At 37.4% G+C, this 27,385-nt stretch overlaps 1 protein-coding gene across 1 annotated transcript; it reads right to left on the reverse strand.

The window, feature by feature from the left end:
* On the reverse strand, positions 1–27,385 carry SMCO2 (single-pass membrane protein with coiled-coil domains 2). The gene is made up of 9 exons (XM_021690465.1): positions 27,058–27,385; positions 22,681–22,818; positions 20,023–20,140; positions 15,944–16,080; positions 14,554–14,703; positions 11,498–11,588; positions 5,855–5,911; positions 4,691–4,866; positions 1–199 (listed from the first exon to the last, which is right to left on the reverse strand). Exons 2-9 carry the CDS (start codon positions 22,806–22,808, stop codon positions 1–3), a joined length of 1,056 nt encoding a protein of 351 aa, XP_021546140.1. The 5' UTR covers positions 22,809–22,818; positions 27,058–27,385.

A 27,385-nucleotide genomic window follows, 5' to 3' on the forward strand; every position in this document is an offset into this window, starting at 1 on the left:
TTAGGAGGGTAACAAGTCTTCCACTTCCAAGTTCAAGAAAGGAGCAATGATCTCCCGTAGTTCCCACATTCTGCGGTGTCCAAGCATTGTTGGGAGTAAGCTTTCAAAGATAAATGTAGCATCAAAAAATAGTATGTAACATGAAAGTCCAGTGAAGGTGAGGACATAAAACATGATGAAAATCCTCAGTGCACGTTTCCTGCAAGCAAAGAGAACATCTGTGTTAAGAACATTCTGAAGAAAACCACACTGATGAGACTCCTGGTTCCTCCACCCAGTTAGTTCTGTAATGTCAAGAAAGTAACTGAACTTCTCTTGACCTCAGTTGACATCCACAAAAGAAGGAGCTTGGAGTAGTTGAGCACTTAAGTCCCTCCTAGGGCTGGTATTGGAATTCTAAGGTTTTATAGCCATGAAACAATGAAACCCTGGAAATTATGAGACTCTTTCCTTTGAAATACTCTTCTCACACTCTAGCAGACTATTGACATCTTTTCCTCACTTGTGAGGTATCTGACACAGATTCGGAGGGAAATAAAGGACCAGGCAGTTAGATTTTCAGGGGATATAAAATGCAATGTGACAAATGGAGTCTAGCTCTACCACTAGTTTTATCCTGGTACCGGACTTACCCTTTTAAAGTAATATAAACTTTCTCAAGTCTTTCAGGACTCCTCCTCCTAGGCTGGACCTATGATCTATTTCATTTATTTGCTTTTAAATCCTTCCATTATTATTTTCTAATTATCAATGCAATACATGATTAGGGTAGAAGATCTGGAAGATCCAGAAAAACACAAAGAAGGAAAGAAATGTCACAGATAATCCAGCTACCTGGAGATAATGACCATCAATAATGTATTTTAGAAGAGAAAATTTAGAGCACAGTTAAAGCTAGCTATGGATCTATTTTGTGATCCAACTCAGTGGATTCTGTAAACCTGAGCCAAGTTGTTTGGCATTATTGCCACTGGTTGTCTCTTGGTAGTTACACAAATAATTGCTTCTATTTCACACATTTTTTTTCAATTAAAGATTTATTTATTTATTTCAGAGAGAGAGGGAGAGAGAGAGAACATGAGCGGGAGGGGCAGAAGGAGAGGGAATCTCAAGCAGACTCTGCACTGAGTGTGGACCACCATGTGGAGCTCAATTCCACGACCCCAAGATCATAACCTGAGCTGAAACCAGGAATTGGTTGTTTAACCAACTATGCCACCCAGGTGCCCTATCACACATTTTATGAAAGAGCCAATGTTTTGAAAAATACTCTAGTCAGAAGAAGCTTTGAGGGCTGCTAAGATGAAGCAGAGATGCCCTGCCCTCGAGAAGTGCTAAATCTAGATTTGTTTTTTCTTATGAAAAGAAAAATGACTCACTACCAAAACATAGCTAGTAAATAAACACTGTTCTTCTTAAATTCTAAAACCAATCATCTCTGGAAATACCAAACTGGAACATTTTCAAAGAGAAACATTTTAACATATTTTTTAAAGAGAAAAATAGTTTTTCTAAATTACAGGTAATTTGGAAAACAGAGAAATGAAAAAATTATAATCTCATCACCCTAATATCATTAGCTCAGTTTTCTTTTTTTCTTTTCTTTCTTTCTTTCTTCTTTCATTTTGTATTAATTTTTTATTTTTATTTTTATTTTTATTTATTTATTTATTTTAAAGATTTTATTTATTTATTTGACAGAGACAGAGACAGCGAGAGCAGGAACACAAGCAGGGGGAGTGGGAGAGGGAGAAGCAGGCTTCCTGCTGAGCCGGGAGCCCGATGTGGGACTCGATCCCAGGACCCTGGGATCATGACCTGAGCCGAAGGCAGTCGCTTAACCGACTGAGCCACCCAGGCGCCCTGTATTAATTTTTTAAATTTTTTGTTTTATTTTGTTTGTTTTGCTTTTGGCTTAGAGTGTGTTCTTCCAGTTTTTTCTTTCCTTCACTGAACACTCTAGGTATGGTTGAGTTCAGATTTATGTATTTATTTATATATATTTATCTTTCAGATTTATTTTTTGACACTACTGAATCATTTGATTTTGATTTACAAGTCAATATAACATAAAATATTTTTCAGATTTTCTATTATAAAACAAAAGAACATGTGCAATATTTATTTTTTAAAGTGCAGACATTTTTCTTTGGAAAACATCATAGCTACTAATTCAAAATAATTTCTTTGAGGGACGCCTGGGTGACTCGGTCAGTTAAGCATCTGCCTTTGGCTCAGGTCATGATCCCAGGGTCCTGGGATTGAGTCTCGCATCAGGCTCCCTGCTCAGTGGGGAGCCTGTTTCTCCTTCCCCCTGCTTGTGCTCTCTCTCTCAGACTTTGAAAAAATAAATAAAATCTTTGAAAAAAACAACAAAATAATTTCTTTCATATCACTTGTGTGGAACCAAATATTAGTGTCATTAAATATTTTATTCATTTTGAATTTACCTTCTTTAAAGAATAAAAATTATTCCTTTGACTTTTTAAATACTGTTTATGTATCTATTTAGTTTATTTTTCAAGATTAGCCATGCATAAAACCTTTAATCTTTTCCAAAATGTTCACATTATTTGTAGAAAGTCTATAAGGGAACTGTGGAATTGGGGATTATGCCAGGAAGAGGTACCTTCTGAGCCTAAAAACAACAAAACCGAGACACAATGATTGACTAAGTCTGCAAGATAAACCTCCTCAAAAAGATAATGTATAAGTATGCTTCAGTGGAACCAGTACATTTCCAGTTCTTAGAAAGAAATTGGTCAAATCCTTAGGCGGTCTTAACTAGAATATAATGATGTGATGAAAGATGGCCAACTCAATTGGATTGTAATCTGCCCATTTAACACAATCAAGTGATGATCAATGCAATACATGATTAGGGTAGAAGATCTGGAAGATCCAGAAAAACACAAAGATTTACTTACTTGTTTGATTTTTGAGATATTACTTGTTTGATTTTTGAGATATAATTTGCATGCCATAAAATTTACCCTTTAAAGTGTATAATTCCGTGGCTTTTAGTTTATTCACAGGGTTGTACAACCATCACCATTATCTAATTCCAGGAAATTGTCATCACCCCAAAAAGAAAACCTGTACCCATGAACAGTCACTCCCTATTTCCCACTACTCTAAGGCCTTGCAACTATTCATTTACTTACTGTCTACATGGATTTTCCTATTTTGGACATTTCACAGGAATGGAATCATATAATAGGTGGCCTTTTGTGTCTGACTTTCTTTCATCATGTTTTCAAGGGTCATCCACATTGTAGCATGCATTAGTACTTTGTCCTTTTTTGTGGATGAACAATACTCCATTGTATGGATATACCACATTTTGTTTACCTATTCATTAGTTGATGTATATTTGTATTGTTTCTATTTTTATGAATAATGCTGCTATGAACATTCATGTACAAGTTTTTGTGTGGACATATATTTTCAATTCTTCTGGGTGCATACCTAGGAGTGGGTAAGATGGTAGCTCTATATTTAACATTTTCAGGAACTGCCAAACTGTTTTCCAAAATGGCTGCACCATTTTACAATCCCTCTAGCAATGTCTGAGGGTTCTAATTTCTCCACATCCTCTCCAATGTTTGCTATCGCCTGTCCTTTCAATTATAATTATCTTAGAGATGTAGAGTGGTAGCTCATGATTTTGATTTGTATTTCCCTAATCACTGATGGTGTTGACTATCTTTTCATGTGTTTGTTTGCCATCTGTGTATCTTCTTTGAAGAAATGTCTATTCAAGTCCTTTGCTCATTTTAAAAGTTGGGTTGTTTCCTTTTCTGTTGTTGAGTCCTAAGACTTCTTTATCTATTCTGGATACTAAATCCTTAATTTCCAGGGTTCTGAAAAAGTTGATTCTGACTATTTTTTTCAAGCTCTTTCATTGATTTTTATGGAGGAAGAAATTTTCTGGGGTTTTTACTCCACTATTTTCATTGACATCACTCCTCACTTATTAATTTAATATCTGCTCAGCATGGTGAAGATGTTTTATATTTCATGTCCCAAAATGATAAAGATGCCTGCCGTCTTGTAGCTCATGGATTATTAGGAGGAGACAGATTTGAAATAATTTAATTGCAATAATATACTGTGGGTTCTACGTCAGGATTATGTGTAAGGTAGAGTGCACACACAAGAGAGATTGCTGAACATTCTACTTGGATTGGTAGTTGGGGCTAAAGAATCAGAAAAGTTTTCTTAGAGGAGGGTATTACTCCAGGAATATATGATGGTGTGGCATCTTCAGAAAGGGATCCAAAGAGTCAGAATTTGCTAAGATGTATGTCTTTAATACCATACAAGTGAGAGGCATCCTGTCCAGTGAACAAAGGTTTCCAAATCTGCTTAGCAGAAAGGTTCCTTTGGTGAAGGTGGCTGCATCATAGATTGCAGACACCATCTTTTAAGATTTATGTACACATAGTTAGATAAAGCAATAATAAAGAAATCTATATCTATATATCTAATGCAATAGATCTACAGCTAAAAATAATATGAAAAACACTATGACTCCAATAAACACATAGACTTTTAAAGAACAAGAAGAAATAATTTATAAAGGAAGGTAAAACAAATTTTTAGTCATTCCTTGAAGAAATTCATCATACTATGCTTCATACATTTTGGGGCCTTTGTCCAGCCCCAAAGTCCCCTTTCTCTGACTTACCACACTGTAATGCTGGCAGGAGTGTTCTGCGCTAAAGGGGGTGGTGGAGCCTCAGGAAGCTGGGGCTCAATTTCTTCCATATCCATTTCTTCAGGACTCTGAAAGTCTGTTTTCCCTTCTTGTCCTTGGTACGTTCCCAGCTTTGTACTCAGCAGAGTCATGTCTTTGTAAAAGTTCTGAAAAAAAAATAGCAATCAACTGTCACTTTAAAAAATGATTTTAGAGGTCTGCTAGTCTTATTGTAGATGATGCACAGTGGTTTTCCTCCAGAACACCTCAGGAGCCCACATTGCCAATCCCATGTGAGTCACATGAGGAGATCATTGGCAAGTGCATACTCACCTAGTAGAAAGAGACTTACACATTCACAAAATAAGGTAGCGGCATGGTAGACCCACATGCTAATCTCTAACTACTGACTTATTCATGTAGGAAGATAATTATCCTTATATTGAATTCATCTGTTCAATTTGTTCATCTATGAAAAACATATTGACTCCCACCAGGCACTATTCTAGGATACTGTGGTTAACAAAATAGATAAGGAATGTGCATTCTATTACATGTGCATTTTTAAACCAAATGGATAAGGAATTACATGCACATTTATAGGGACTGGGGGAAAAGCAATAAACTACTAAATATATATATATATACACATTAGATACTATAGATTAGGATACATGCTAAAGAGAAAATAAATAAGATAATGAGATAGGGTAGCTGAGGTTTGTTGGTGGGACACCTACTTCAGATAGGTGGGATGATTAGGCACCTCTGAACAAGTAACAGGTTGACTCACTCATTCATTGCTTCTTTCACCCATTCACATTTACATCAACATATTGTGGGAGGAGTTCAGATATGAGTTATTTTTCTGGCTAGGGCAGATTATGGGAGGTCTGGAAGAGGCGAAGACATTTGAGCTGAGCCTTAAAGAATACATAACATGTCGACATAGAGGCTAAGCTCTAAATGGAGGAGATGTAGAAGCAGACCATGAGATGTTCTGTCCACCCAAAGCAGAGGGCCAGGAAGGGGAGAAAAAAGTGATAATGAAAGAGAAAGAAAACAGTAGGTGGAAAACCCTAACTTCTAGAAAAAGAACTATCCTTATATTTAGATTTTATCATTATTTGAACTTGAGTAACTGTGAAATCTTACCTTTATTCTTGCAATGAGTTTCTCCTTTAATTCATGAGCTTCATTACAAGCATCCTCCTGAAAAGACACCCACAATTTTGGGTAAAATAGAAATATATTTTTCTGGTTTATACCATAAAACCTCACTCATGTTGACACCACTTAGTTGTAAAGTGGCTTCTTTGAAGCTTACTTTTACTCAGTAAAATCTTTCCTCTTACAGCAAATTCATAATATAATCATGATAAATTGCAGGAGGAAAAACTAAAAGATTAGTATAATTATTTTTAACACTTTAGAAGTATAAATTTATACAATAGCAGCTTATGATAAATCATCTTTTTCTCTATTCATTATTCTTTCCTTGTGCCTTAAAAATCTTCCAAGACACTAGGGGCTCCTGGGTGGCTCAGTTGGTTAAGCGTCTGACTCTTGATTTTGGCTCAGGTCATGATCTCAGGGTTGTAAAATTGAGCCCCATATTGGACTCCATGCTGGACGTGGAGCCTGCTTAAGATTCTCTCTCTCCCTCTCCTTCTCCCTCTGCCTCTCCCCACACCTGTGTGCATATGCGTGCTCCTTCTCTCTAAAAAGAAAACAAACTTCTAAGACACTAGTTGGAGAAAAAGTATGTTTCAGAGAAAAAAGAAAATTGTATTTCTTTTAAGTATTTTAAAATTTATAATATATGAATATAAGTTCTTGTTATGTTAGTTTGAATATTTGGACTTTATAGTTTAGCAAAAGAGCTATCCATAAAAAATGTCTGGTTCCTCTTTTCTTCCCATCTCCTGTAGGTCATGAGGTAGAGATAACAGATGGTTTGGGTTGGTTTCTATCAGTAAGTTCAAGAGACAGGCTGAAAGCAACTTTTCTAAGATAAGGATGCCAAATATACATATGTCAGGAGTAAATAACTCTTGTAAGGTTTTTAATTAATCATTCTATAATAGACTTGCAGGATACTTTGAAAGGCAAAGCTAGAGCAGGAAGAACAGTGTTCTGGGATTCAAGAAAGATGGGTGCTAGAGGTGCCATTTCTAGAAATTTTCCTTAAACAAGTACTTGCAAAAGCAAGCAAAGATATGGATTGGTGAGGCAAAATTTGTAATAGCACACATTTATTATAAAGCCCCAAGTATGCAATGAAATAAATTTAATAAATCCAAAAATCAAATCCTGCATTTACATAAACAGTGAAAAGGTAAAATGGCAACTAGTGGCATAGAAAGTTGCTGAAGAAAAATGCTAAGGGAAAACAGCAAGTTGCAAAACAATATATATAATATAATCCTATTTAAATTATAACAACAACATGTAAGTACATGTATAGGAAAATTTAGAAGAATATAAATATACTAAAATATTCACTGTGTTTATCATTGAGGGAGTGGGATTATTTTTCATTTTTATATGAAATAGTTTTATGTTTTAATTATTAAAAAAAAGCATGCATTACTTTTGTTAGAAAAAATACACACATTTTCATTTTTTAACAGGAGAGCAAGAATGAGACTAGTCTTTTCATCTAGAAATATGGGCAAATCACGTCATGTTTTTGAGTTACACTTTTCTCCTCTGAAAATGAGAGTATAGACTACAAGACAGTTCCCTGCTAGGTCTAAAACACTGAGTCTATCTTTCATCCAATTTTGGATTCCATTCACTAAAATTCCCTAGATCTGAGATTCCCTTGAAGAACTGGTTTTCTTCCTTAATTATAACACCATTATGTTATTACCTGGACATATTTGTTATCTGTTTCTTCTATTTGCTTTTTAATTTCCATGATCTTCTCCTTTAAAACAAAAGGGCATAAATCAAAAGTTGTAATGAATGATGTGCGGAATTGAAACAAAGTGAAGATTTTTGGAAGAAAGCTCATTCATGATCAAAAAGTTTGAGATTTAATAGCAACTGTTTTTTTGTGGGTTTTTTTGTGGGGTTTTTTGTGGTTTTTCTTGATACTGCTCTGGGTATTGATCTCCAAAATCAATATTAAGTTGTATCAACAAGATACAGTTGTCCACATCCTACGTTAAGTGGCCCTTGAGCTAGGCATTGTGCTAGTTGGAAACATGTAATGAGCATTTGCCCTCAAACCGTTTCCAGAAAGGGGCACCTGGGTGGCTCAGATGGTTAAGCATCTGCCTTCAGCTCAGGTCATGGATCTCTGGGTCCTGAGACCCGTGTTGGGCTCCCTGCTCAGTGGGGAGTCTGCTTCTCCCTCTCCTTCTGCCTCTCACCCTGCTCATGCTCTCTCTCTGTAGCTCTCTGTCTTAAATGAATAAATAAAATCTTAAAAAAAAAAACAAATAATGCAATATATGTTAAGAAAAAAAAAAGAAGAAGAAGATAGCAGGAGGGGAAGAATGAAGGGGGGGAAACGGAGGGGGAGACGAACCATGAGAGATGATGGACTCTGAAAAACAAACTGAGGGTTCTAGAGGGGAGGGGGGTGGGAGGATGGGTTAACCCGGTGGTGGGTATTGAGGGCACATTCTGCATGGAGCACTGGGTGTTATGCACAAACAATGAATCATGGAACACTTCATCTAAAACTAATGATGTAATGTATGGGGATTAACATAACAATAAAAAATTAAAAATAAGATAAAATAAAATGTATTATTCAAAAAAAAAAAAAAACCCAGCGGGGCGCCTGGGTGGCTCAGTTGGTTAAGCGACTGCCTTCGGCTCAGGTCATGATCCTGGAGTCCCTGGATCGAGTCCCGCATCGGGCTTCCTGCTCAGCAGGGAGTCTGCTTCTCCCTCTGACCCTCCCCCCTCTCATGTACTCTCTCTCTCTCTCATTCTCGCTCTCTCAAATAAATAAATAAATCTTAAAAAAAAAAAAACCCAGCTTCCAGAGAATGTATAGTTACACCCTTCTTTTACCAAGTTCATCCATCCCCAATCCCTGAATTGTGTGACTTAAATATTTAGAAAGGAGTTGTGATCTTCTAATCACATTTTACTTGGTACCCTGGTTTATTTATATAGAAATATCTTTACACGGTACTTATCTAAGATAATTGCATCAAAGATAATAGATAGGAGTCAGTTGCAGAATGAAAGTCTATCATTCATATCAAGTCATGTTGATATGGAGATCTCAGAAAGCTTCGTGAATTTGGGGGTTAAATATCAGGCAACAGCCAAAGGCCACCTCAAAGTCCTTTCTTCACCTTAAAGGTCTTTTAATTTTGTTTCTGCTGTGTGTGTATTTTTTAAGTGATTTTACCGATTTTTCCCTCCTCTCTCTTCCATTCCTTTCTGAGTCATTCCATTTCTTCACAAGATATAAGTGAGCCAATACATGTGGTTTTATTTTAACTTTATTAGCTTATTTCTCCTTTAATGTGCCCACACCACACTTTGGTTGTTGTTTCCACATCTAAAACTCTTCATTTCCCTTTACCAGAGTGAAACTACAGCCATTCCTACTGACTTTGCTTCTGTAATACTTATATTTAAAATTTCTTATTTAGGGGCGCCTGGGTGGCTCAGTCAGTTAAGCGTCTGCCTTCGGCTCAGGTCATGATCCCGGGGTCCCGGGATCGAGCCCCGCATCAGGCTCCCTGCTCAGCGGGAAGCCTGCTTCTCCCTCTCCCACTCCCCCTGCTCGTGTTCCCTCTCCCACTGTGTCTCTCTCTGTCAAATAAATAAATAAAATCTTTAAAATAATAAAATAAAATTCATTTTATGGGGCACTTGGGTGGCTCAGTTGGTTAAACATCTGCCTTCAGCTCAGGTCATGATCCCAGGGTCCTGGGATCGAGTCCCACATCTGGCTCCCTGCTCTGCGGGGAGCCTGCTTCTCCCTCTGCCTGCTGCTCCCCCCTGCTTGTGCACTTGCTAGCTCTCTCTCTCTGACAAATAAATAAATAAAATCTTAAAAAAATAACAAATAGATGAAGTTTCTTATTATATTACTGCATTTGCTTTTATGGGGCCTTTCCCATCACCCTTTAAACTTATTGAGGACAGACCTTGTGTCCATTTTTAAAATCCATGTGTACTGAGGTATAATTTACATATAGTAAAACTCACTTTTTAAAAGTGTACTGTTCTATGAATTATGACATAATCAACAGAACAAGATATGTAATATTTCCATCATACCCCAAATTTCCTTGTGCCCCTTAGTCAATCCTCCGCTCCCTTTCCCCATGCAATTCCAGCAACCACTGATCTCTTTTCTGTTCCTATAGTTTTGCCATTTTCAGAATGTTATGTAAATGCAATCATGAAATATGCAATCTTCTGGATCTGGCTTGTTTCACTCAGCATAAAGCACTTGAAATTATTTCATGTTGTTGAATGAGTAAGAAGTCTATTCCTTCTTCTTGCTGTGTAGTATTCTATCCTATAACATGTACTACAGTTTATCCACATACTGGTTGGTGGATATTTGGTGTGTTTATAATTTTTAAGTCATGCTGGTTTTTTTTTAAAGTGCATAAAAAGCTGTGCATCTTCAGGCCAGAGAATCTCCATATGTATTTGTCATGCCTTCCCTTTTCGTATTATCCCAAGCCTTTGTTGGTTTCTTTTTTAAATCTCATTTTCATTTATCTTTGTGCTCTTCTATCTTTCTCCTCATTCCTTTGATACCCATCCCTCCCTAACCCTACCTTCTACTGAAAGCCGCATCCCTGTAACAGCTGACTCTTGGAGAAATTTTCCAAGGCAGAATATTTCTTGGCTTTGTCCTCTTCCCTTTTCTCATAATTTGCAATTTCCAAAGCCCAAAGATAGTGAAAAAAACTTTTGACTTTTCATCTAGCTAAAAATGAGGTTGCTACTTCAAAATTTTGGACTAAATCATGGCTAAAAGTATTCCCCCCCCCCCCCCCCCCCGGGGTTAAATCTGTGCGGATCTGTAGTTGACTTTTAGTATGTGAGGGGTCTAAATAAACATTACCTTCCTGCAATAAAAGAGACATTTCTTCTTTATTTCCTCCAAAATTCTAAGTTTTTTGGCTTGAGCTAAAGCAGAGGAAGTAGATAGACACGGGTTTCTCCTTTCTTAGAGAATTGTTTTTCAAAGGCATGAAGTTTAGAAATACTGTCAGCCAGGGCTCTGAAGTCTAATTCTTATCCAAAATTGGTCACTACCTTTCTAACATCCTATGACTCTTTAAAAAAGGGAATTCAACCTTTCTCAGAAAAGAGTCTCTCGGCAGTGCAAGGCAAGAAAACAACAGAAAAACTGGAGACTGTGAAAACCAACACAAGAACTCTTCATGAAAGCATCAAAGATGAACACAAATATATCTCTTACATTTTAAGGTTGCAGTTATTCATAAATATTTAATCTCTGGATGTCTCCTTGAACTGTTAGGTGCTGGGATACAAAGATCAAGAAGAGAAGTCTTCTGTTAAGGTACTCATCATGGTCTTAAGATGGCATCAAGATATAAGCCTATCAAACTGAATTTATAGGTAGAATTAAAAACTCGTCTTTTTGCATTGTCAGAGAATAGAAGTGGTGGTACCCACATGACAGGTGCTCAGAACTGACCACCAGAGAGCAATCCTCCTCATGACAAAAGATGGGTTTCAATTCTTATTGTGGTCTGTTAAATAATAGAAGGGGTGGGAAATGGTGGCAGAGTTCCCACAACCTCCCTGATTATCTTTTCCAAGCCTCTAGCTTACCTCAATGTTTGCTCCCTGATCAGGGTCAAGGTCTTGGTGTGACTCCAGCTTTTCAATTTGGTCCTCCAGAGACATCACCTCATTTAATAAGCTGCAAACAGACCAAGAGATGGACTAAGTCCTATGGATTAAGAAAAATCACCCAATAGACAATCTTTTGTGATTTTTCAAGAATGATATCCTATTCTTACATAAGAGGACTCTTGCGTTGTGGTTGTGTTGGAATGAGATGTCACAAATGCAATGCAAGAAGGTAAAAAACACTAAATAATCTAGATAATAGTAAAGAAATGTAAGGTCTAATTGGATACAGGAGCAGAAAATTTAAATGATTAAAATGGAAGCTTAGCTAAATTTCTAGAAAAAAAAAAACCCACAGAAAATCTTTGGGACTTACGAGTAGGCAAAGATTTAGACTTGACACTAATAACATTACCTATAAGTGGGAACATTGATAAACTGGACCTCATCAAAATTTAAAGCTTTTGTTTGGTCAAAGACTCTGTTAAATGGATTCACTTGTCAATATCTGGCAAAGATCTTATACCTAGAATAGATGAAAACTTCTTAAAACTCAACATTAAAAAACCAAGCTATCCAATTAAGAAATGAGCAAAACACATGCACAGACATTTCACTAAGGAGATATATAAATGGCAAATAAAGACATGAAAGGATGCTCAGCACCATTAGCCATTAGAGAAATTCAAATTAAGACTATAATGATATATTACTACCAATTTATCAGAATGGCTAGGATGCAAAACAGTGATAATGCCAACTGCTAGTGAGGATGTGGAGAAATTGGATCACTCAGACATTGGTGGTGGGAACATAAAATGGACAGCCGCTCCAGAAAATAGCTTGGCACTTCCTGTCAAAACTAAAAACAGACTTACCATGTGACCCAGAAATTTCATTCTTGGGAAATTATCCCAGAGAAATGAAGACTTATTTTCACACAAGAATTTGTACATGAATATCCAAAGTGGCTTTATTCATAATAGCTGAAAACTAGGAATAACACACTTGTCCTTTGATGGTGAATGGTTAACCAAACTTTCTCTCTCTATATATATCCACATACCATGGAATACTACTCAGCAACAAAAAGAAAGGAACTATTGATATACAGGCAACAACTTGGATGAACCTTAGGAAAATTATGCTGAGTGAAAAAAATAAATCTCAGAAGGTTACATAATGCAGGATTTGATATAGCTAACCTTTATGAAACAACATAATTATAGACATGTGGAAATGATTTGTCATTGCTGGAGATTAGGGGTCGGCTTAGGTGTGGCTACAAAGGGCTAACACAAAGGAGTCTTGTGCAATGGTACAACAGATTCTTGATGTGGTGGTGGTTATGTAAGGCTACCCATATAATAAAATTGCACAGAACTATACACACACTCACATGCACAAGTGAGAATACATATAACTGGGAAAATCTAAATAAGCTCTATTCATAGTACCAAGGTCAATTTCTTGGTTTTGATGGTACACTAGAGTTGGACAAGATATTACCATTTGGAAAAGCTGAGGAAAGATGAAATGGGCAAATTCCTCAAAAGATACAATCTACCGCTAATATATACCCAACAGTTCAGTAGCCTGGATGGCCCTATATATCATTAAAGAAATTAACTATGTAGTTAAAAATTTTACTCTAATGAAATATCCAGGCAATATGGCTTTGCTGGTGAATTCAATCAAACATTTAAGGAAGAAATTATGCCAGTTCTACACAAATTCATCCAGAAAATAGAACAAGTGGGAAAATGCCCCAATTTTTACTATAAGGCAAGTTTTCTGATACTAATACAAGAAAGAAAAAGGCCAATATCTCTCATTAACATTCATCCAAAGATTCCCTTTTAATAAACAGTATCCAACAATATATAAAAAGAATAATATATTATGACCAAATGGGGTTTATTCTGGAAACTCAAGGCTGGTTCAACATTGAAAAATCAGTCATTATAATTTGCCATATCAAGAGACTATGAACAAACAAACAACATGATCATTCATAGATGCAACAAAAGCTATTGAAAAAATTTAGTATAATACCTGATTTTAAAAACATCTCAGTAAACTAAGATTAGAAAACACTTTCTCAATCTCAAAAAAAAAAAAAAAAAAACAAAACACCTTACATCACAATGCTTTTTCTGTAGGACTGAAAACAAGGTAAATATGTCTAGTGTCTGCTGTCATTCCTCCTATTCAACATCATACTCCAAGTTCTAGCCAATATGATAAGGCAGCAAAAAGAAGTAAAAGACATGCAGATAGAAAAAGAAGATATAAAGCTCTCTCTATTTGCAGATGACATGATTATCTATGTGGAAAATCCCAAATAACTTACAAAACTACTTGGAGCTAATAAATGAGGTTAGCAAGGTCACAAGACACAAGACCAATATACAAAAACTAATTGCATTTCTATATCCTGGCAATTAATAATTAGAAATTTTAAAATTTAAAGTATAATGGCACCAAAAGCATGAAATACTTCGGCACAAATCTAACAAAATGTGATATATCTGTACCCCGAACATATAAAACACCAATGAAAGGAATTTCTTTGACTCCAAAGTCCCTTCTCTTTATACCAGTGACTAGAAAAATAATAATTACTCTTATCTTTTCAGTTTCATCTTAAAACTTTCCACTTAAATTCAGATATGCATTAATTTAACCATACTTTTTAATATTTTTTTCATGTCATGCAGGTTGGATCCCTTTGGACAATACCGGCTAAAGCTCAAGGGGTTATTGGAGACTTGAAGTCTTCCCTCGGATGGCCATTAACACAGTTTCCAAAAAAAGCCAATGAGAGAAGTCCTTTCCTTGAGAGAAGAGAGAGCAAAGATGCAGATAACTTTGAAACAGGCTTTGAGATTTTGTGACATTGACTTCAAAACGTAAGACTTGGTACTTCTTATTCTGAAGGCTTGCCTAAAAGACTTTACCACCTTAAACCCAGAGTTTCTGAAGCTATGAAAATTTTCAATATTTTCTGATCAAACCCAATACCCTAAAATTACCTCTTCATTGTGTTTTCTGTTAGGTTTATTTTTTGTATAATATTGTTGATTTTCTCCATCCAGCTTATGTGATCAGCTCCAAGTTCTTTCACTTGTAGACCCATCTGTGTATTCCAGTAGTTTAGTTGGAAGAAAGTGTTCTCCTGACTCCTGCAGAAATATTATTATGATCAGTTTTAAGGTAAGAAATGGGAAACATCTTCAAATGGCCCCAAACCTTCTTTCTTTGAATGGCAAGTTGGTATGCTGATTCATTTCCTGTCACCAAAATGGGCCAGGTAAGCAGTTAGGCCTCAAGAAAAAAGTTTGAGCACTTATTTGATATCCATTTTAGCAGATCTTCATAAGACTGGAGAAAATAAAATGTATTTTACATTTAGTAAAAAATAATGATATATCTTTAATTTCCCTGCATGGAATGAATATTAAGAATTACACTATCCTAATGAATATTCTTGTTAGAAGCAGAGAGCTATGCAACAGGGGGAGGGTCTACAAGGGTTTAACAATACATTTCTATTGAGAATTATAATTCTTTTCTTTTTTTAAAAAGATTTTACTTATTTATTTGAGAGAGAGAGTGAGTGTGAGAGAGAGAGAGGGAGAGAGCACAAGTGGGGGGAGGGAGAGGGAGAAGCAGACTCCCCACTGAGCAGGGAGCTTGATCCCAGGACCCCAGGACCCCAGGATCATGAGCCGAGCTGAAGGCAGATGCTTACCCCACTGAGCTTCACTGAGGAGCTCCCATAATTCTTTTCATATCTAGAAAATTATCTGAGAGTGACAAGATATGCATTAATTCCACTCTCCAAAGAAGAGTTTGCAAAGAGAAACCTATGGCTCGGCCTACATCTCTAGAAATACCTCTACTCCATATTCTTACTAGAATATGTAGGTAGTTATTTGTGCACATGAGTGCTTAAAGGTGTTTTTTTTTTTTTTTTTTTTTATTGCTTAAAGGTTTAAGACATATGGATTTTAAATCTTCCAGGCTTTCCCTAAGTGCTCTGCTAAATTTCATTTTCTCCACAGAATATTATTACTTTCTTTTTTTCTTTAAAGTATGACTAACATACAGTGTTATATTAGTTTCAAGTGTACAATATAATGATTCAAGAGTTCTATGTGTTATTCAGTGCTCATCACAATAAGTGTACCCTTAATCCCATTTATCTATTTTACTCAGCCCCCACTCACCTCTCTTCTGACAACTACCAGTTTGTTCCCTGTACTCAAGAGTCTTTTTTGTTTGTTTGTTCATTTGTTTTTTTTCTTAAATTTTACATATAAGTGAAATCCTATGGTATTTGTCTTTCTCTGGCTTATTTCACGTAGCATTGTACCCACAAAATATTATTAAATGATTCCTTTTGCATGTGTCAAGGCTTACAGTTCAGGGATGTTCTCCTTGGAAAACTGCAAAGATGTGGATACATGAGGATCCTCATGTTGAACCTGATTTGTTTCTTGTTCATCCTGTTCATTCTGTAGGTCCTGGTGATGCTCAGCCTCCAGCTCCAACATATTCTGATAAAGATTATGAAAGAAGCAAAGCAGAAAAAAAGGGTTATAACAAGAGGTGATGATCTCTTTAGCTTATTTATGCCCCTTTCTCTGGGGGCAAGCACACAGCCCTCTCTGAGGCTGGAGCTTTCTACTGCATTTATAAAATAAGTAGACATGCCCTCCTGCTCCGCTGACAGAGGAAGGCTGGGGCGGGGATGCATAGAACATCAGTGTCCTCGTGCAGAGCTCTTTTCAGTGCTGATGAACAACAGAATTCCACCCGACCATGGACTCTAGCACTCCACTCCAGATGACTGGTTTCCCAGAAAGTCAATGTGAAGGGAAAATAAAAGGGGAAGGAACTGTTTTATGTTAAGAGAGTCGAAAGAGATATAACAGCTAAATACATTGCATAGATCTTGTTTCGATGCTGATTTTAAAAATACAGGCATTTCCTGGGTTTTGGCACCAAAAAAAAATTTAAATAAATAAATAAATAAAAGTATGGGCATTTGAGGGACACTTGAAAAATTAGAATTCTCAAAAATTGAGGATATTAGGTTACATCATGGAATTATTGTTAGTTGTCCTGATGTGATGATGGAATCTTGGCTATGTAGAAGAAAGTCTTTATTTTTAAAAATGCTGTCTGAAAATAAACAGGGATAAAGTCTCATGCTGTCTTTGACCTACTTTTAAATGGTTCAAAAAATTCCATCTATTTACATATGTAAAGATAAAGCAAATGTGACATGGTAACAATTTTAAAATCTAAGTGTGAGAATATGATTGATCTTCATATAATTCACTTGAGTTTTCTTTTTATTTAAAATTTTTCATAATAAGAAGTAATAAGGGAGGGGAAGCCTACTCTATCAGCTTGACCCACAAAATTTATTTTTTGTTTCTTTATTCTTTGCCTTGTTCTAGAAAAATATTCAAGGCATTTTCTGGTATTTCATTTCTATGCATGCACACAATTGACAATAATTTATCTTTGAACATTTCTCTTCTTTAGTAATGACATTGTGAAATATTTCTCTGTCCTTTGAAGAAGTTTGGTCTGAAATCCTTGTGTTTCAGCAAAACTATTTTTAAACTGGAAGGAGAAAAAGTTGGAGTGCAGATCAGTCTGTTATTGAAATGTCTGGATAAATTACTGGCCACATCACCAAGAATAACTAACATTCATGTAACTCTTTACAAACTTCTTTCATGTGCCTTCTTTCTTTTAATTCCCATGATAGACTTGAGGTGGATAAAGTCAGGTGTTGAAATCCCCTAGGTCAGTCACATTAATGATTGGTCCAAGGTCATATGGTGTAGTGGGTTAAATGGTCACTCCAAAAAAAGATATGCCCATGTCCTAATGCTAAGACCCTGAGAATGTGACCTTATTTGGAAGAGTCTTTGTGGATGTAATTGAGTTAAGGGTCTAAGATGAGATTATCTTGAATTACCTGGGTCCTAAATCCAATGACAAGTGTCCTAATGAGAGACAGAAAGCACCTACACAGAGGGGGAGGTCATGTGAAGACAGAGGCAGTCACGTGTGTGAGCTCACTGAGGGCAAAGGATTTTAGACAGAGATATCCTCAACACTTTACAGCGCTTAGAACATAGTGGTTGCTCAATACGTGGTATTAGAATAGACTTCAATGTTCACTGCAGCACTATTTACAATAGCCAAAATATGGAAGCAACTTAAGCATACATCAATATATGAATGGATAAAGAAGATGTGGTGTGTGTATATATATATGTGTGTGTATACACACACACACACATACATGCACACAATGGAATATTACTCAACCATGAAAAAGAATGAGACCTGGCCAATTGCGACAACATGGATGGACCTAGAGGGTATTACGCTAGGAGAAATAAGTCAGAGAAAGACAAATACCATATGATTTCACTTACATGTAGAATCTAAAAAACAAAACAAATGAATAAACAAAACAAAACAGAAACAGATTTATAAATACAGAGAAAAAACTAGTGGTTGCCAGAGGGCAGGAGTGAAGTAGGGGAAGGGAATGGAGAGGTACAAACTTCCAGTTATGAAAAAAAATAATAAAAAGACTACAGAAGTAAGGAAATACATTCTGCTTGTGAGAGATGCAGACAAAAGCAGGAAATAGGAAAGTCTGCTCACTCACTGGGCACCTGAAATCAACACTATACATACCATGCCAGAGATTGGAAAATGCGAAATCAGAGCAAACCATTCACTTCTAAACATGTTGGGGGCTTTGACGGCTAGCTATGGCAATTTTGGCAGCCTGGCTAAAGTCTATTTTGTTAATTAAACCAACTGATTTTTTTTTAAAAACTTCTGTTAATTCTGTCCTTTTTCTGAACCTTTAAATCGTATGGTCTTATTAAAAAAACAAATGTAAGATTATACAAATTAAAGACCTTCTGTTTTGCTTCCAGAGAATAAGAAACCGTTTCTTTCTCAAGAAGTCATATATTTGTCCTTTTACTAGCAAAGAGCCTAGTTTATTAATACTTCTGTTAATTATATAATTGCACGTGATTTATTTTTATGTAATTGTAGAATTTGCCGCATAAATAAATTGATATAAAGAAATATAGCCAAAATTTTTAGAAAGCCTTTTGGTAAACCTTATACCCTGACTTGAAGTTTGTAAGAAATAGTCTTTTTGCCTTATACCATGAGAATGTGGACTATTTGGTAAAAATAATTCACTCTTACAGAGTGAATAATTTTATTCTCTAATTAGACTTACTCTGATCTGAACTGGGTCAACAGGTGATGTTCACTGATGGACAGGATTCAGCAGGGCACATGACACTGTGCATGCAGGGAAGGTGTCCTGGCAAAGTGGGTTTAATGGCAGCAGCCCCTGCGTGGAGGCCAGGGACAAGGCCCCACCCCCCCCCAAAATCAGATGATATTATTTATAGAATAATACCTTCATTTGTTCCCTAAGATCATAGGGCCTCATACTTCAATTGCCCTATTTCCTTTTCTCATCTTCAGCCTTCCTAAAAACCCCATCCTAAGTCTCCCCTTCTCATTCAGTTCCTATTTTTTTTTTCCCATAGAAGGTGTCTGTCTGTCTGTCCTTTCACTTCTTGTCTGTCTCATTTTATCTATTCTCCACATCTCTAACTCCATCCCCTCATGCCTTCTAGCCCCTTCTGTTTCTTTGTTTGCTTACTGAAGAATCCTTAAAGATAAGGTCCAACTTAAGATATTCTTTGGTGGCCTTTCCTTCTATGGATTGACAGAATTAGCCATCCCTGAATCCAAAATGTATTCAAAGTACTCAAGTAGACAATGAGCTCGATCCTGAGCTTCCTTTTGGGGCTGCATAGGCCTGGGAGTGAACACTCCCACACTATCCTTCCTTCATGTTTTTTGGACTGGTTGAAACCAATGGTCAATGGCCTGGGGAATTTATGGAGAGATTTGCTCAATGATAATAAACTCGGTCTGTCTCAGCCATGATTTTGCTTTGATCTAAATGGTGGTGGAAACATAAACCCTTTCCAGGATAATCTCAGGCGTTTGTTGAAATTTCTTCCATTCCACGTCAGCTGGGTGACTGAATTTCAAAGACTGAGAGATGTTCAGACTGAATGAAGAGTAACTAGATCTCTCTCATGCTTCCTGTTGGAAGACAATCTGTGAGCAGGGGGCAATTTGACACATGGCAATTTAGTCCGAGGTGAAAAAGGTCACAGTGTTTTCACAAATCCCAAGGCCCGAAGTAACATATAATGTACAAGTCATTGTGTGGGAGGGTAAGCAAGTCCCTCATGTGATAGCAGCAACCCTCAGAGGAGACACTATCTCCTTCCTGGTTTCAAGCTCCGAACACCCTGCACCGACCACAGGGAAACCCTCAGGTATTTCCTTACCGCGTTGAGGTAGGAGATGTCAAGTTACTCTCTTCACCCACCGTGACATTTAAGTCTCCCCCTTACCCATTTTGTAGTCTCTGTCTCATGAAGGAAGTCGGTTTGCGGCTTTTCGGAGAAAATGTTGTCCTTATCATCTGATCTGTCCAAGATGTGGTCCATTTTGGTAAAATCCCTTAGCAAACTGTAAGCCACACAGTCAAAACAGATGCTGTTATTATGCCTTAGGAGTACAGTATAGGCCTGCCCTAAACATTTCTGGAGAGAGAACACTGGACTCCTTCCCGGGCCCCAGGACCACCTGATCTGCCTCCGCGTGAATCACGTCGGGCATAGTACGCTGCACAAAACGGGAATAGAGAGGCTGGATAAGTATTTGCTGACTGAATCTAGAAGTGATTTAACAGTGAGATTTCAAATTCCAAAGCCATTGCAGCTGTGTAGCTCTGTGTGTGCAAATGTGTGTGTAAAATAAACAAATAATAAATAAACACTCTTTTTAAAAAAGTAGAGTTAAAAAGTGCCATGTAGTTCAAAGACCATGCAGAACGGAGTATGTCTGCGATCCCATCTTGATCTCTAGCCCCCAGATGTCCTCCCCACAACATTTGCTGGTTTCTTCTTTCTTCTTTCACAGAGATTCGATGCCTAAATAAGCAGCTATGCTTATGTAAATATATATGTCTTTTAAATCTATATGAGAGAATATTATACACACTATTCTGTACCCTATATTTCTTTTTTAACAGCCTCTTGGTGTCCATTTCATATCAGTACATGCAGAGCTGCCTCATTTTATTTTATTTTATTTTTTTGAGATTTATTCATTTATTTGAGAGAGAGAGAGAGAGAGAGAAAGACCACAAGTGGGGAAAGGGGGAGGAAGAGAGAATCTCCAGCAGACTCCCCACTGAGCCTGGAGCAGGGATGTGGGGCTTGATCTCACAACCCTGAGATCATGACCTGAGCCAAAACCAAGAGTAGGACGCTTAACTGACTGAGCCACCCAGGTGCCCCTGCCTCATTTTAAAAATGGTTATATGGTACTCCATTGTGGGGCCATACACTAATTTGCGAATCAATTCTTTATTAATGCATACGTAGATTCTTTCCAGTTAATTGCTACTACAAACGATGCTGTAATGACCATCCCGACACATCTATGTGTCGATGTATATGTGTACAAGTATATCTATTGAATAACCCTACAAATAGAATTGCTGGGTCAATAGATACGTATATTTTAAATTTTGATAAATGCTACCAAGTTATGCCTTAAAGAGGTTGAACCCATTTACACTTCCAGCAAAAATGATGAGTGTGCCTGTTTTCCACTCTTTTTCTACAATCATGTATTATTAAAGTTTTTAATCTTTGCCAGTTCCGTATGTTTAAACTGGTATCTCATTTTAGTTTTAATCTTTTTTTTATTAGCGAGGTTAAGCATCTTTGCCTCTGTGTATAAAACTCATTTGTATTTCATTTTCTACAGTGTGTTAATATCCTTTGCCCATTTCCTATTGGACCACTGTTGTTTTCTGGAGGGCATGTGTGTGTGTGTATATGTACACACACACACATGCTCATACACTCACATATACTTCTGAGTGAATCATAGTCAATTTGTGATGGAGGTCTATGGTGGAGTCTCCAGTCTGTGGGTTTTCAACCCGGAGGTGGGGCGCACTTTACGCTTACCCTGCATAGAAAGGGTTTTGGGAATCTATAAATATTTCTATAGACTGAATAAATATTGCTTACGTAAATAAATACTGCTCAAAGTTTCCAAATGTATATACAACTGTTATTAACAAATTACAAATGCATTTAAAAAAAATGAAGGGGGGAAATCGGAAGGGGAGACAAACCATGAGAGACTATGGACTCTGAGAAACAAACTGAGGGTTCTAGAGGGGAGGGGGGTGGGGGGATGGGTTAGCCTGGTGATGGGTATTAGGGAGGGCACGTTCTGCATGGAGCACTGGGTGTTATGCACAAACAATGAATCATGGAACACTTCATCTAAAACTAATGATGTACTGCATGGTGACTAACATAACATAATAAAAAAAATTTTTTTAATGAAAAAAATTATCTCCCCTAATACAGTAAGTTATGTAGTACCATTAATGACACTGATAGATTCATCTTCACTTGTGGAAATAATTACTAATAATTCCTCATGCTATATTAAAGGATTATTTAGCTACTTAAAAAAATAAAAATAAAAACATCTTTGATGTCATAATAGCTTTTTTTGACTTCCAAGCGTTCTGGAAAATCTTTTACTTTAATAAATTTCACCCTATTTAAAAAGGTTGTTAACCATTGGTTTATATTATAACACATTTTTATCATGTACTAACAAATGCATATGTATATTTACATGAACACTTTGTGCTTTGTCTACTATACAAAACATTGTAAATGGTTTATATATTTTGCAGGTGAAGATAATAAAGGTACAAAACAATCAAAGTATTTTTGCAAATTGAGATTAGAGCCTTGACCATTTCTATTCAGCTGATGTCCACCTGGTTCATGACCATAGGCCCCTTTAGTGTCTCACAAAAAATATTCATGAGGTCAAAATTAGAAGAATCGTAGAGAAGACGGTCAACCCCACCCCTGAACTTGGCAGTCTCATTATTTGCATCCTGCTGTCCCGAGGAAGTGTCCGGACAGGACCACAAAAACTGCTCCCAGGGCCCAGGCTTCACTTACTTCTGCATTGCACCTTCAGCCACATCCATATTTTGGGGAAAGCCATTGTTTTTCTTGGTCAACTGTTGTTCCTTCCCAACTGTCATCATCTGCAGAGATGTCTTGTCACTTAGCTTCCTGAGCGCCATTTCTTCAGCACTGCGGGGACAATGATGGAAACAAGATGGCTTTCACCACAGGATTGGCAACTATATTCCCTTCGCTGATACACTGAGAGCAGGTGTATTAACCCTTCTCCTACCCAAACTGGCCATCAGTTGTAAGGGACCCCAGAGTAAGTTCTTAAGTTACTCTGTTCAAATATATACAGGAAAGTTTCTGTGTGTGGCTATTCCTTAGGACGTCTCTGGTGAACATGAGGGTTGTCTGAGCCTGCAAATGTGTATTTTGAATCTTTGAATGGGACTATTAGAGAGCAATATAAAAGAACCAGGCTAGGGAGACGGGAAACTTCACTTTCATAATCTCTTTCTGATCATTTATATATGTGCATTGTAAAAAAATAGAAAAGAAGAAGGAACTAAAAATCATTGGTACTCTGGAGATAACCAGAGACACCAGGGAGATATCCAGACAAAACCACTGTTAATATTGTGTTGTATTTATTTCCATTTCTAAATTTGATATTTGTCTTATTCTTTTCCTATTGTTGACAAATAGGTTATATCTAAGTTTTTACTAATATAAATAATATAGTAATGAATATCCTTGCTTAGTAATTTTCAGTGCATCTCTATTATTTACTTAGGATACTTCTTTAGAAGTAAAACTACTGGGTCAAAGTGTATATGCTTTTTTTTTTTTTTAGAGAGGGAGAGGGCATGGGGTAGGGGAGAGGGGTAGAGGGAGAGGGAGAGAGAGAATCCCAAGCAGTATCCACACCCAACATGGAGCCCAATTTAGGACTTGATCTCACAACAATGAGATCATGATCTGAGCTGAAACTGAGTCAGTCACTCAACTGACTAAGCCACCCAGGCACCCCAAAGTGTATATGCTTTTCTAATTTTATTTATTTATTTATTTATTTATTTATTTATTTAGAGCAGGGGGAGGGGCAGAGGGAGAAGGAGAGAGAGAATCTCCAGCAGACTCCCCACTGAGCGTGGAGCCTGACACAGGACTTGATCCCATGACCCTGAGATCATGACCTGAGCTGAAGTCAAGAGTCGGATGCCCAAGCAACTGAGCCACCCAGGTGTCCCTGTAAAGATTTAGAAAAATATTCCCAAATTACTTTTCTAAAGTTTCAACCACTGTACACCACTAGCAGCTGTATAGGAGAAGGGGAACTTTCGTTCCAGCCAGGCAGGCAAGTGTTAGCGGGTGGCAGAGGAGTGGATTGTTAGAGTACTGAAGTGCTGAGAGATATAAAGGTGAAAGGAAATAGAAAGGGGGTAGAGAGGTGTGAGACAGGTTCTAGAAAGCTCATATGAAAAGCTATAAGAAAGGATCCATATGAAACATAACTCCTAGTTATTGGCAGGAATCACAGGGAGTACCCACCACCAAACAGGAGGAAACTTTCTCCTCTGGAGTGTGGCCTGGCCCCCGGGCCCTAAGAGACAGGGTCCCTGAGGGACCCAGGGGACCATAGACTCATGGAAAGGAAGGGATAGCAGGGATTTCCCTGGAAGAGGAATGGTAGAGGAGCATCGAGGGTTGGGGAACCCAAGGTTTTGGAACAATCTGGGCAGCTAATGGCCTGGTGCATCACTCAGTGGCAAAGTTGTTTTGTGTTTGACCAGTGTGGGGATCTGCAGTGGATGTAGTACAAAGGGGACTCCTGTGAAGGAGGAGGAAAGGGAAAGACTAGAATGTTTGATGTGAGATAGCTCCGTCCTTCTTAACTCTGAGTGTGACAAAAAAGAATAAAAATTTGATCTCTTTCAGGAGGGACACTGTGACCTGCCCAATTTCATCAACTGTTCCTATCTGGACAGTTTCATCTGTTTCCTGAAAATCTTAAGCATTACTAAGGCAAATGCAAGCTCTGAAAGATGAATGGCCATGAAATATGCCTGGTTTCATGTCTCTTTCCTGTCCAAAAATTAGAATACTGTGCAAATAATATTTCCTTATTTTGGTAATTTTTTGACATCCTAATAGCTTCCACTGGGTGATTTAAAAGAAAATCTGTTTCAGTTCAAGTACCTACACAAATTCTACGTCCATACATTTTCTCTTATTTCAAACAACAGAATCCTAATGATGGCTTATGTTTGTACAGCTCCTAATAGATTACAGTGCTTTTCACATATTATCTTATTCAGTTCCCACAACAACATGGTGAGGAAGGTATTATTCCTGTTTTATGTGTGTGTGGTATGGAGCTCTGGGAGATGGTGTGATTGACTTAGAGTCATACAGCTGGCTAACTAGCAAAACTAGGACTCAGAATTTCCATGTCCTCACAGCTACTTGTAAGGGGTTTCTCCTCCACCCTGATCTAGACCACGGCTCCCCTATAAATCTTTGTTATGTTGGAAATCTCTATACTGTTCAGTATAGTAGGCACCAGCCCCCTGTGTCTATTGAGCATTTGAGATGTGGCTATTGCAACTGAGGAATTGAAATTTTAATTTAACCTGAATAAATTTAAATTCAAATAGCCATGTGTGGCTGGTGGCTACCATATTGAACAACTCAGAATTTTCTAGACCAGGAATCAGCAAACTATAGCCTATAGGCCAAATCCATCCAGTCACTTGTCTTAAATAACATTTTATTGGAACACAACCACACCCATTCCTTTTCCTATTGTCTATGACTGTTTCTGTGCTGCAAAGACAGAGTTGAATGGCTGCAAGGGATGTAAATTTGGCACACAAAGCCTAAAATAGTTACGATCTTGATCTTTATGGAAAAAGTTTGCCAACCCCTGTTCTAGACCATCACCTTCTTCTGTGATGATGGGTGTTTTCTACAATGAATCAACTGGATGTAGTGAATAAGAATTTGAGTTTTGGAGAGTCAGGCTGAGTTCATACCACAGCATCAACCCTTAGCAGCTGGGCATAATCTTAATATTCTAGGTCTTACTTTTCTTATTGGTAGAATTGAGCTAACATTACTATCACTAGTGTTAAGAGAGTTGTGAGGAGTAAATCAAATAATTCGTATTGTACTTAACACAGTGTCAGATAGATGCAAACACTTGGCAATGTTATCTATTAAAATAAAAACAGTAGAGACGGGAGCTATTAGTAAGGTTTCTTTAGCTCCAAATAGAATAATAATAATAATAATAATAATAATAAATAATGCTTACACATATGCAGCAACTTTACTTTATTAAAAACTTTCACTAAGTTGTTTCATTTGATTCTCACATCTGCCCTGAATGGTCAGGCAACCCAGGCAGATCTTATAACCTCTATTTTTTAGATGCAGAAACTGTGACTCAGAGAGGGCCCATGATTTACCCAAAGTTTTATTGCTAGAAAATGGTAGAATCAGGATTTAAACCTGCAAGATTTGGCTACAAGTGTGGCAATTATCCTACTATTATACATACATTTGATGCCCAATATGTTTTAATGGGTTACTTAGTAGCCTTCTCACCTCAAAAACAAGCTAACTTTTTAAGCTACCTTTTTTTTTTTTTTTTAGTAATCTCTACACCCAGCATGGGGCTTGCACTCAAGACCTGGAGATCAAGAATCATATGCACTACTCACCAAGCCAGTCAGGTGCCCCTGAAGCCAACTCTTGACTAGTTATGTAGTTTTGATCCTTGCTACTCAAAGTATGGTCTGCAGACCAGCAGCATCAGCACCATCCGGGAGCTTGCTATAAACACCCAGAATCTCAGGTTCTACCCTAAACTCACTGAATCAGCATCTGCATTTTCACAAGATCCCAGGTGATTCATATATGTATTGAAGTTTGGAAGTATTCAAACTCTAGACCTTTGAAACTCAAATCTGTCTTCTCCATCCCACACCCTATCTCTTCATTCCTATATGTTTACACCATTGACCTCTAGGATTGTTTGGTACAACTGGAATGAATCCCTCCTCCTTTCCCCAACCTCATCAAAACCTTTAAAATTACAAATCTGGTGGGGCACCTGGGTGGCTCAGTTGGTTAAGCATCTGACTCTTGGTTTCAACTCAGGTCATGATTTCAGGGTCCTGAGATCGAGCCCCATGTTGGGCTGCATGTTCAGTGCAGAGTCTGCTTGGGATTCTCTCTCTCTCTCCCTCTCCCTCTGCCCTTCTGCCTCTCCCCTGAACCCATGCTCAATCTCTCTCTTTCTAAAATAAAAAAATAAATCTTTAAAAAATATAAATAAAATTACAAATTTGGACAAGCATTATTCAAAAGGAACAGATAAACTATTTTAAAAGACAGCTGGTGAAATCTGGAACTTACATTTCATGGGGGATTTTCTCCAGGCCTGACCACTCAGATCACCCTCTTCAGTACCTGCTAGCCAGACAATTTGGGTTCCCAGAAATTTTAAAGCATGGTTGAAATAATCAAGGATTTGATGTCACCATAGGCTTCTGGCTAGGTGCGTGAGGTGGTGGTGAGATGGTAGAGCTGTGAAATATGTCTATGCCTGGTGATATCTTGTTCTTCCCGATTAGGCAATCACAAATAACTTCTCAATTCAGTGGGGTAGACTAACAACAGTTAAGTTTCCCTGGAAAGTTCTGGTAGTGCCAGATCCGCCTTTCCCCAGCGCCAAAGGCAGAGA

The sequence above is a fragment of the Neomonachus schauinslandi genome, chromosome 5 (genome assembly GCF_002201575.2).
Source record: "Neomonachus schauinslandi chromosome 5, ASM220157v2, whole genome shotgun sequence".
NCBI classification, from domain to species: Eukaryota; Metazoa; Chordata; class Mammalia; order Carnivora; family Phocidae; genus Neomonachus; species Neomonachus schauinslandi.

Excerpts from the sequence above, each read along its gene's own strand:
- SMCO2 (XM_021690465.1), bottom strand. The coding sequence starts at position 22,808 with ATGGCGCTCAGGAAGCTAAGTGACAAGACATCTCTGCAGATGATGACA. Across the intron at positions 16,081-20,022 it reads AGACAGAGACTACAAAATGG|AATATGTTGGAGCTGGAGGC; the intron begins GTAAGGGGGAGA and ends AATCTTTATCAG. Across the intron at positions 14,704-15,943 it reads AAGGAGAACATCCCTGAACT|GAGTCAGGAGAACACTTTCT; the intron begins GTAAGCCTTGAC and ends ATATTTCTGCAG.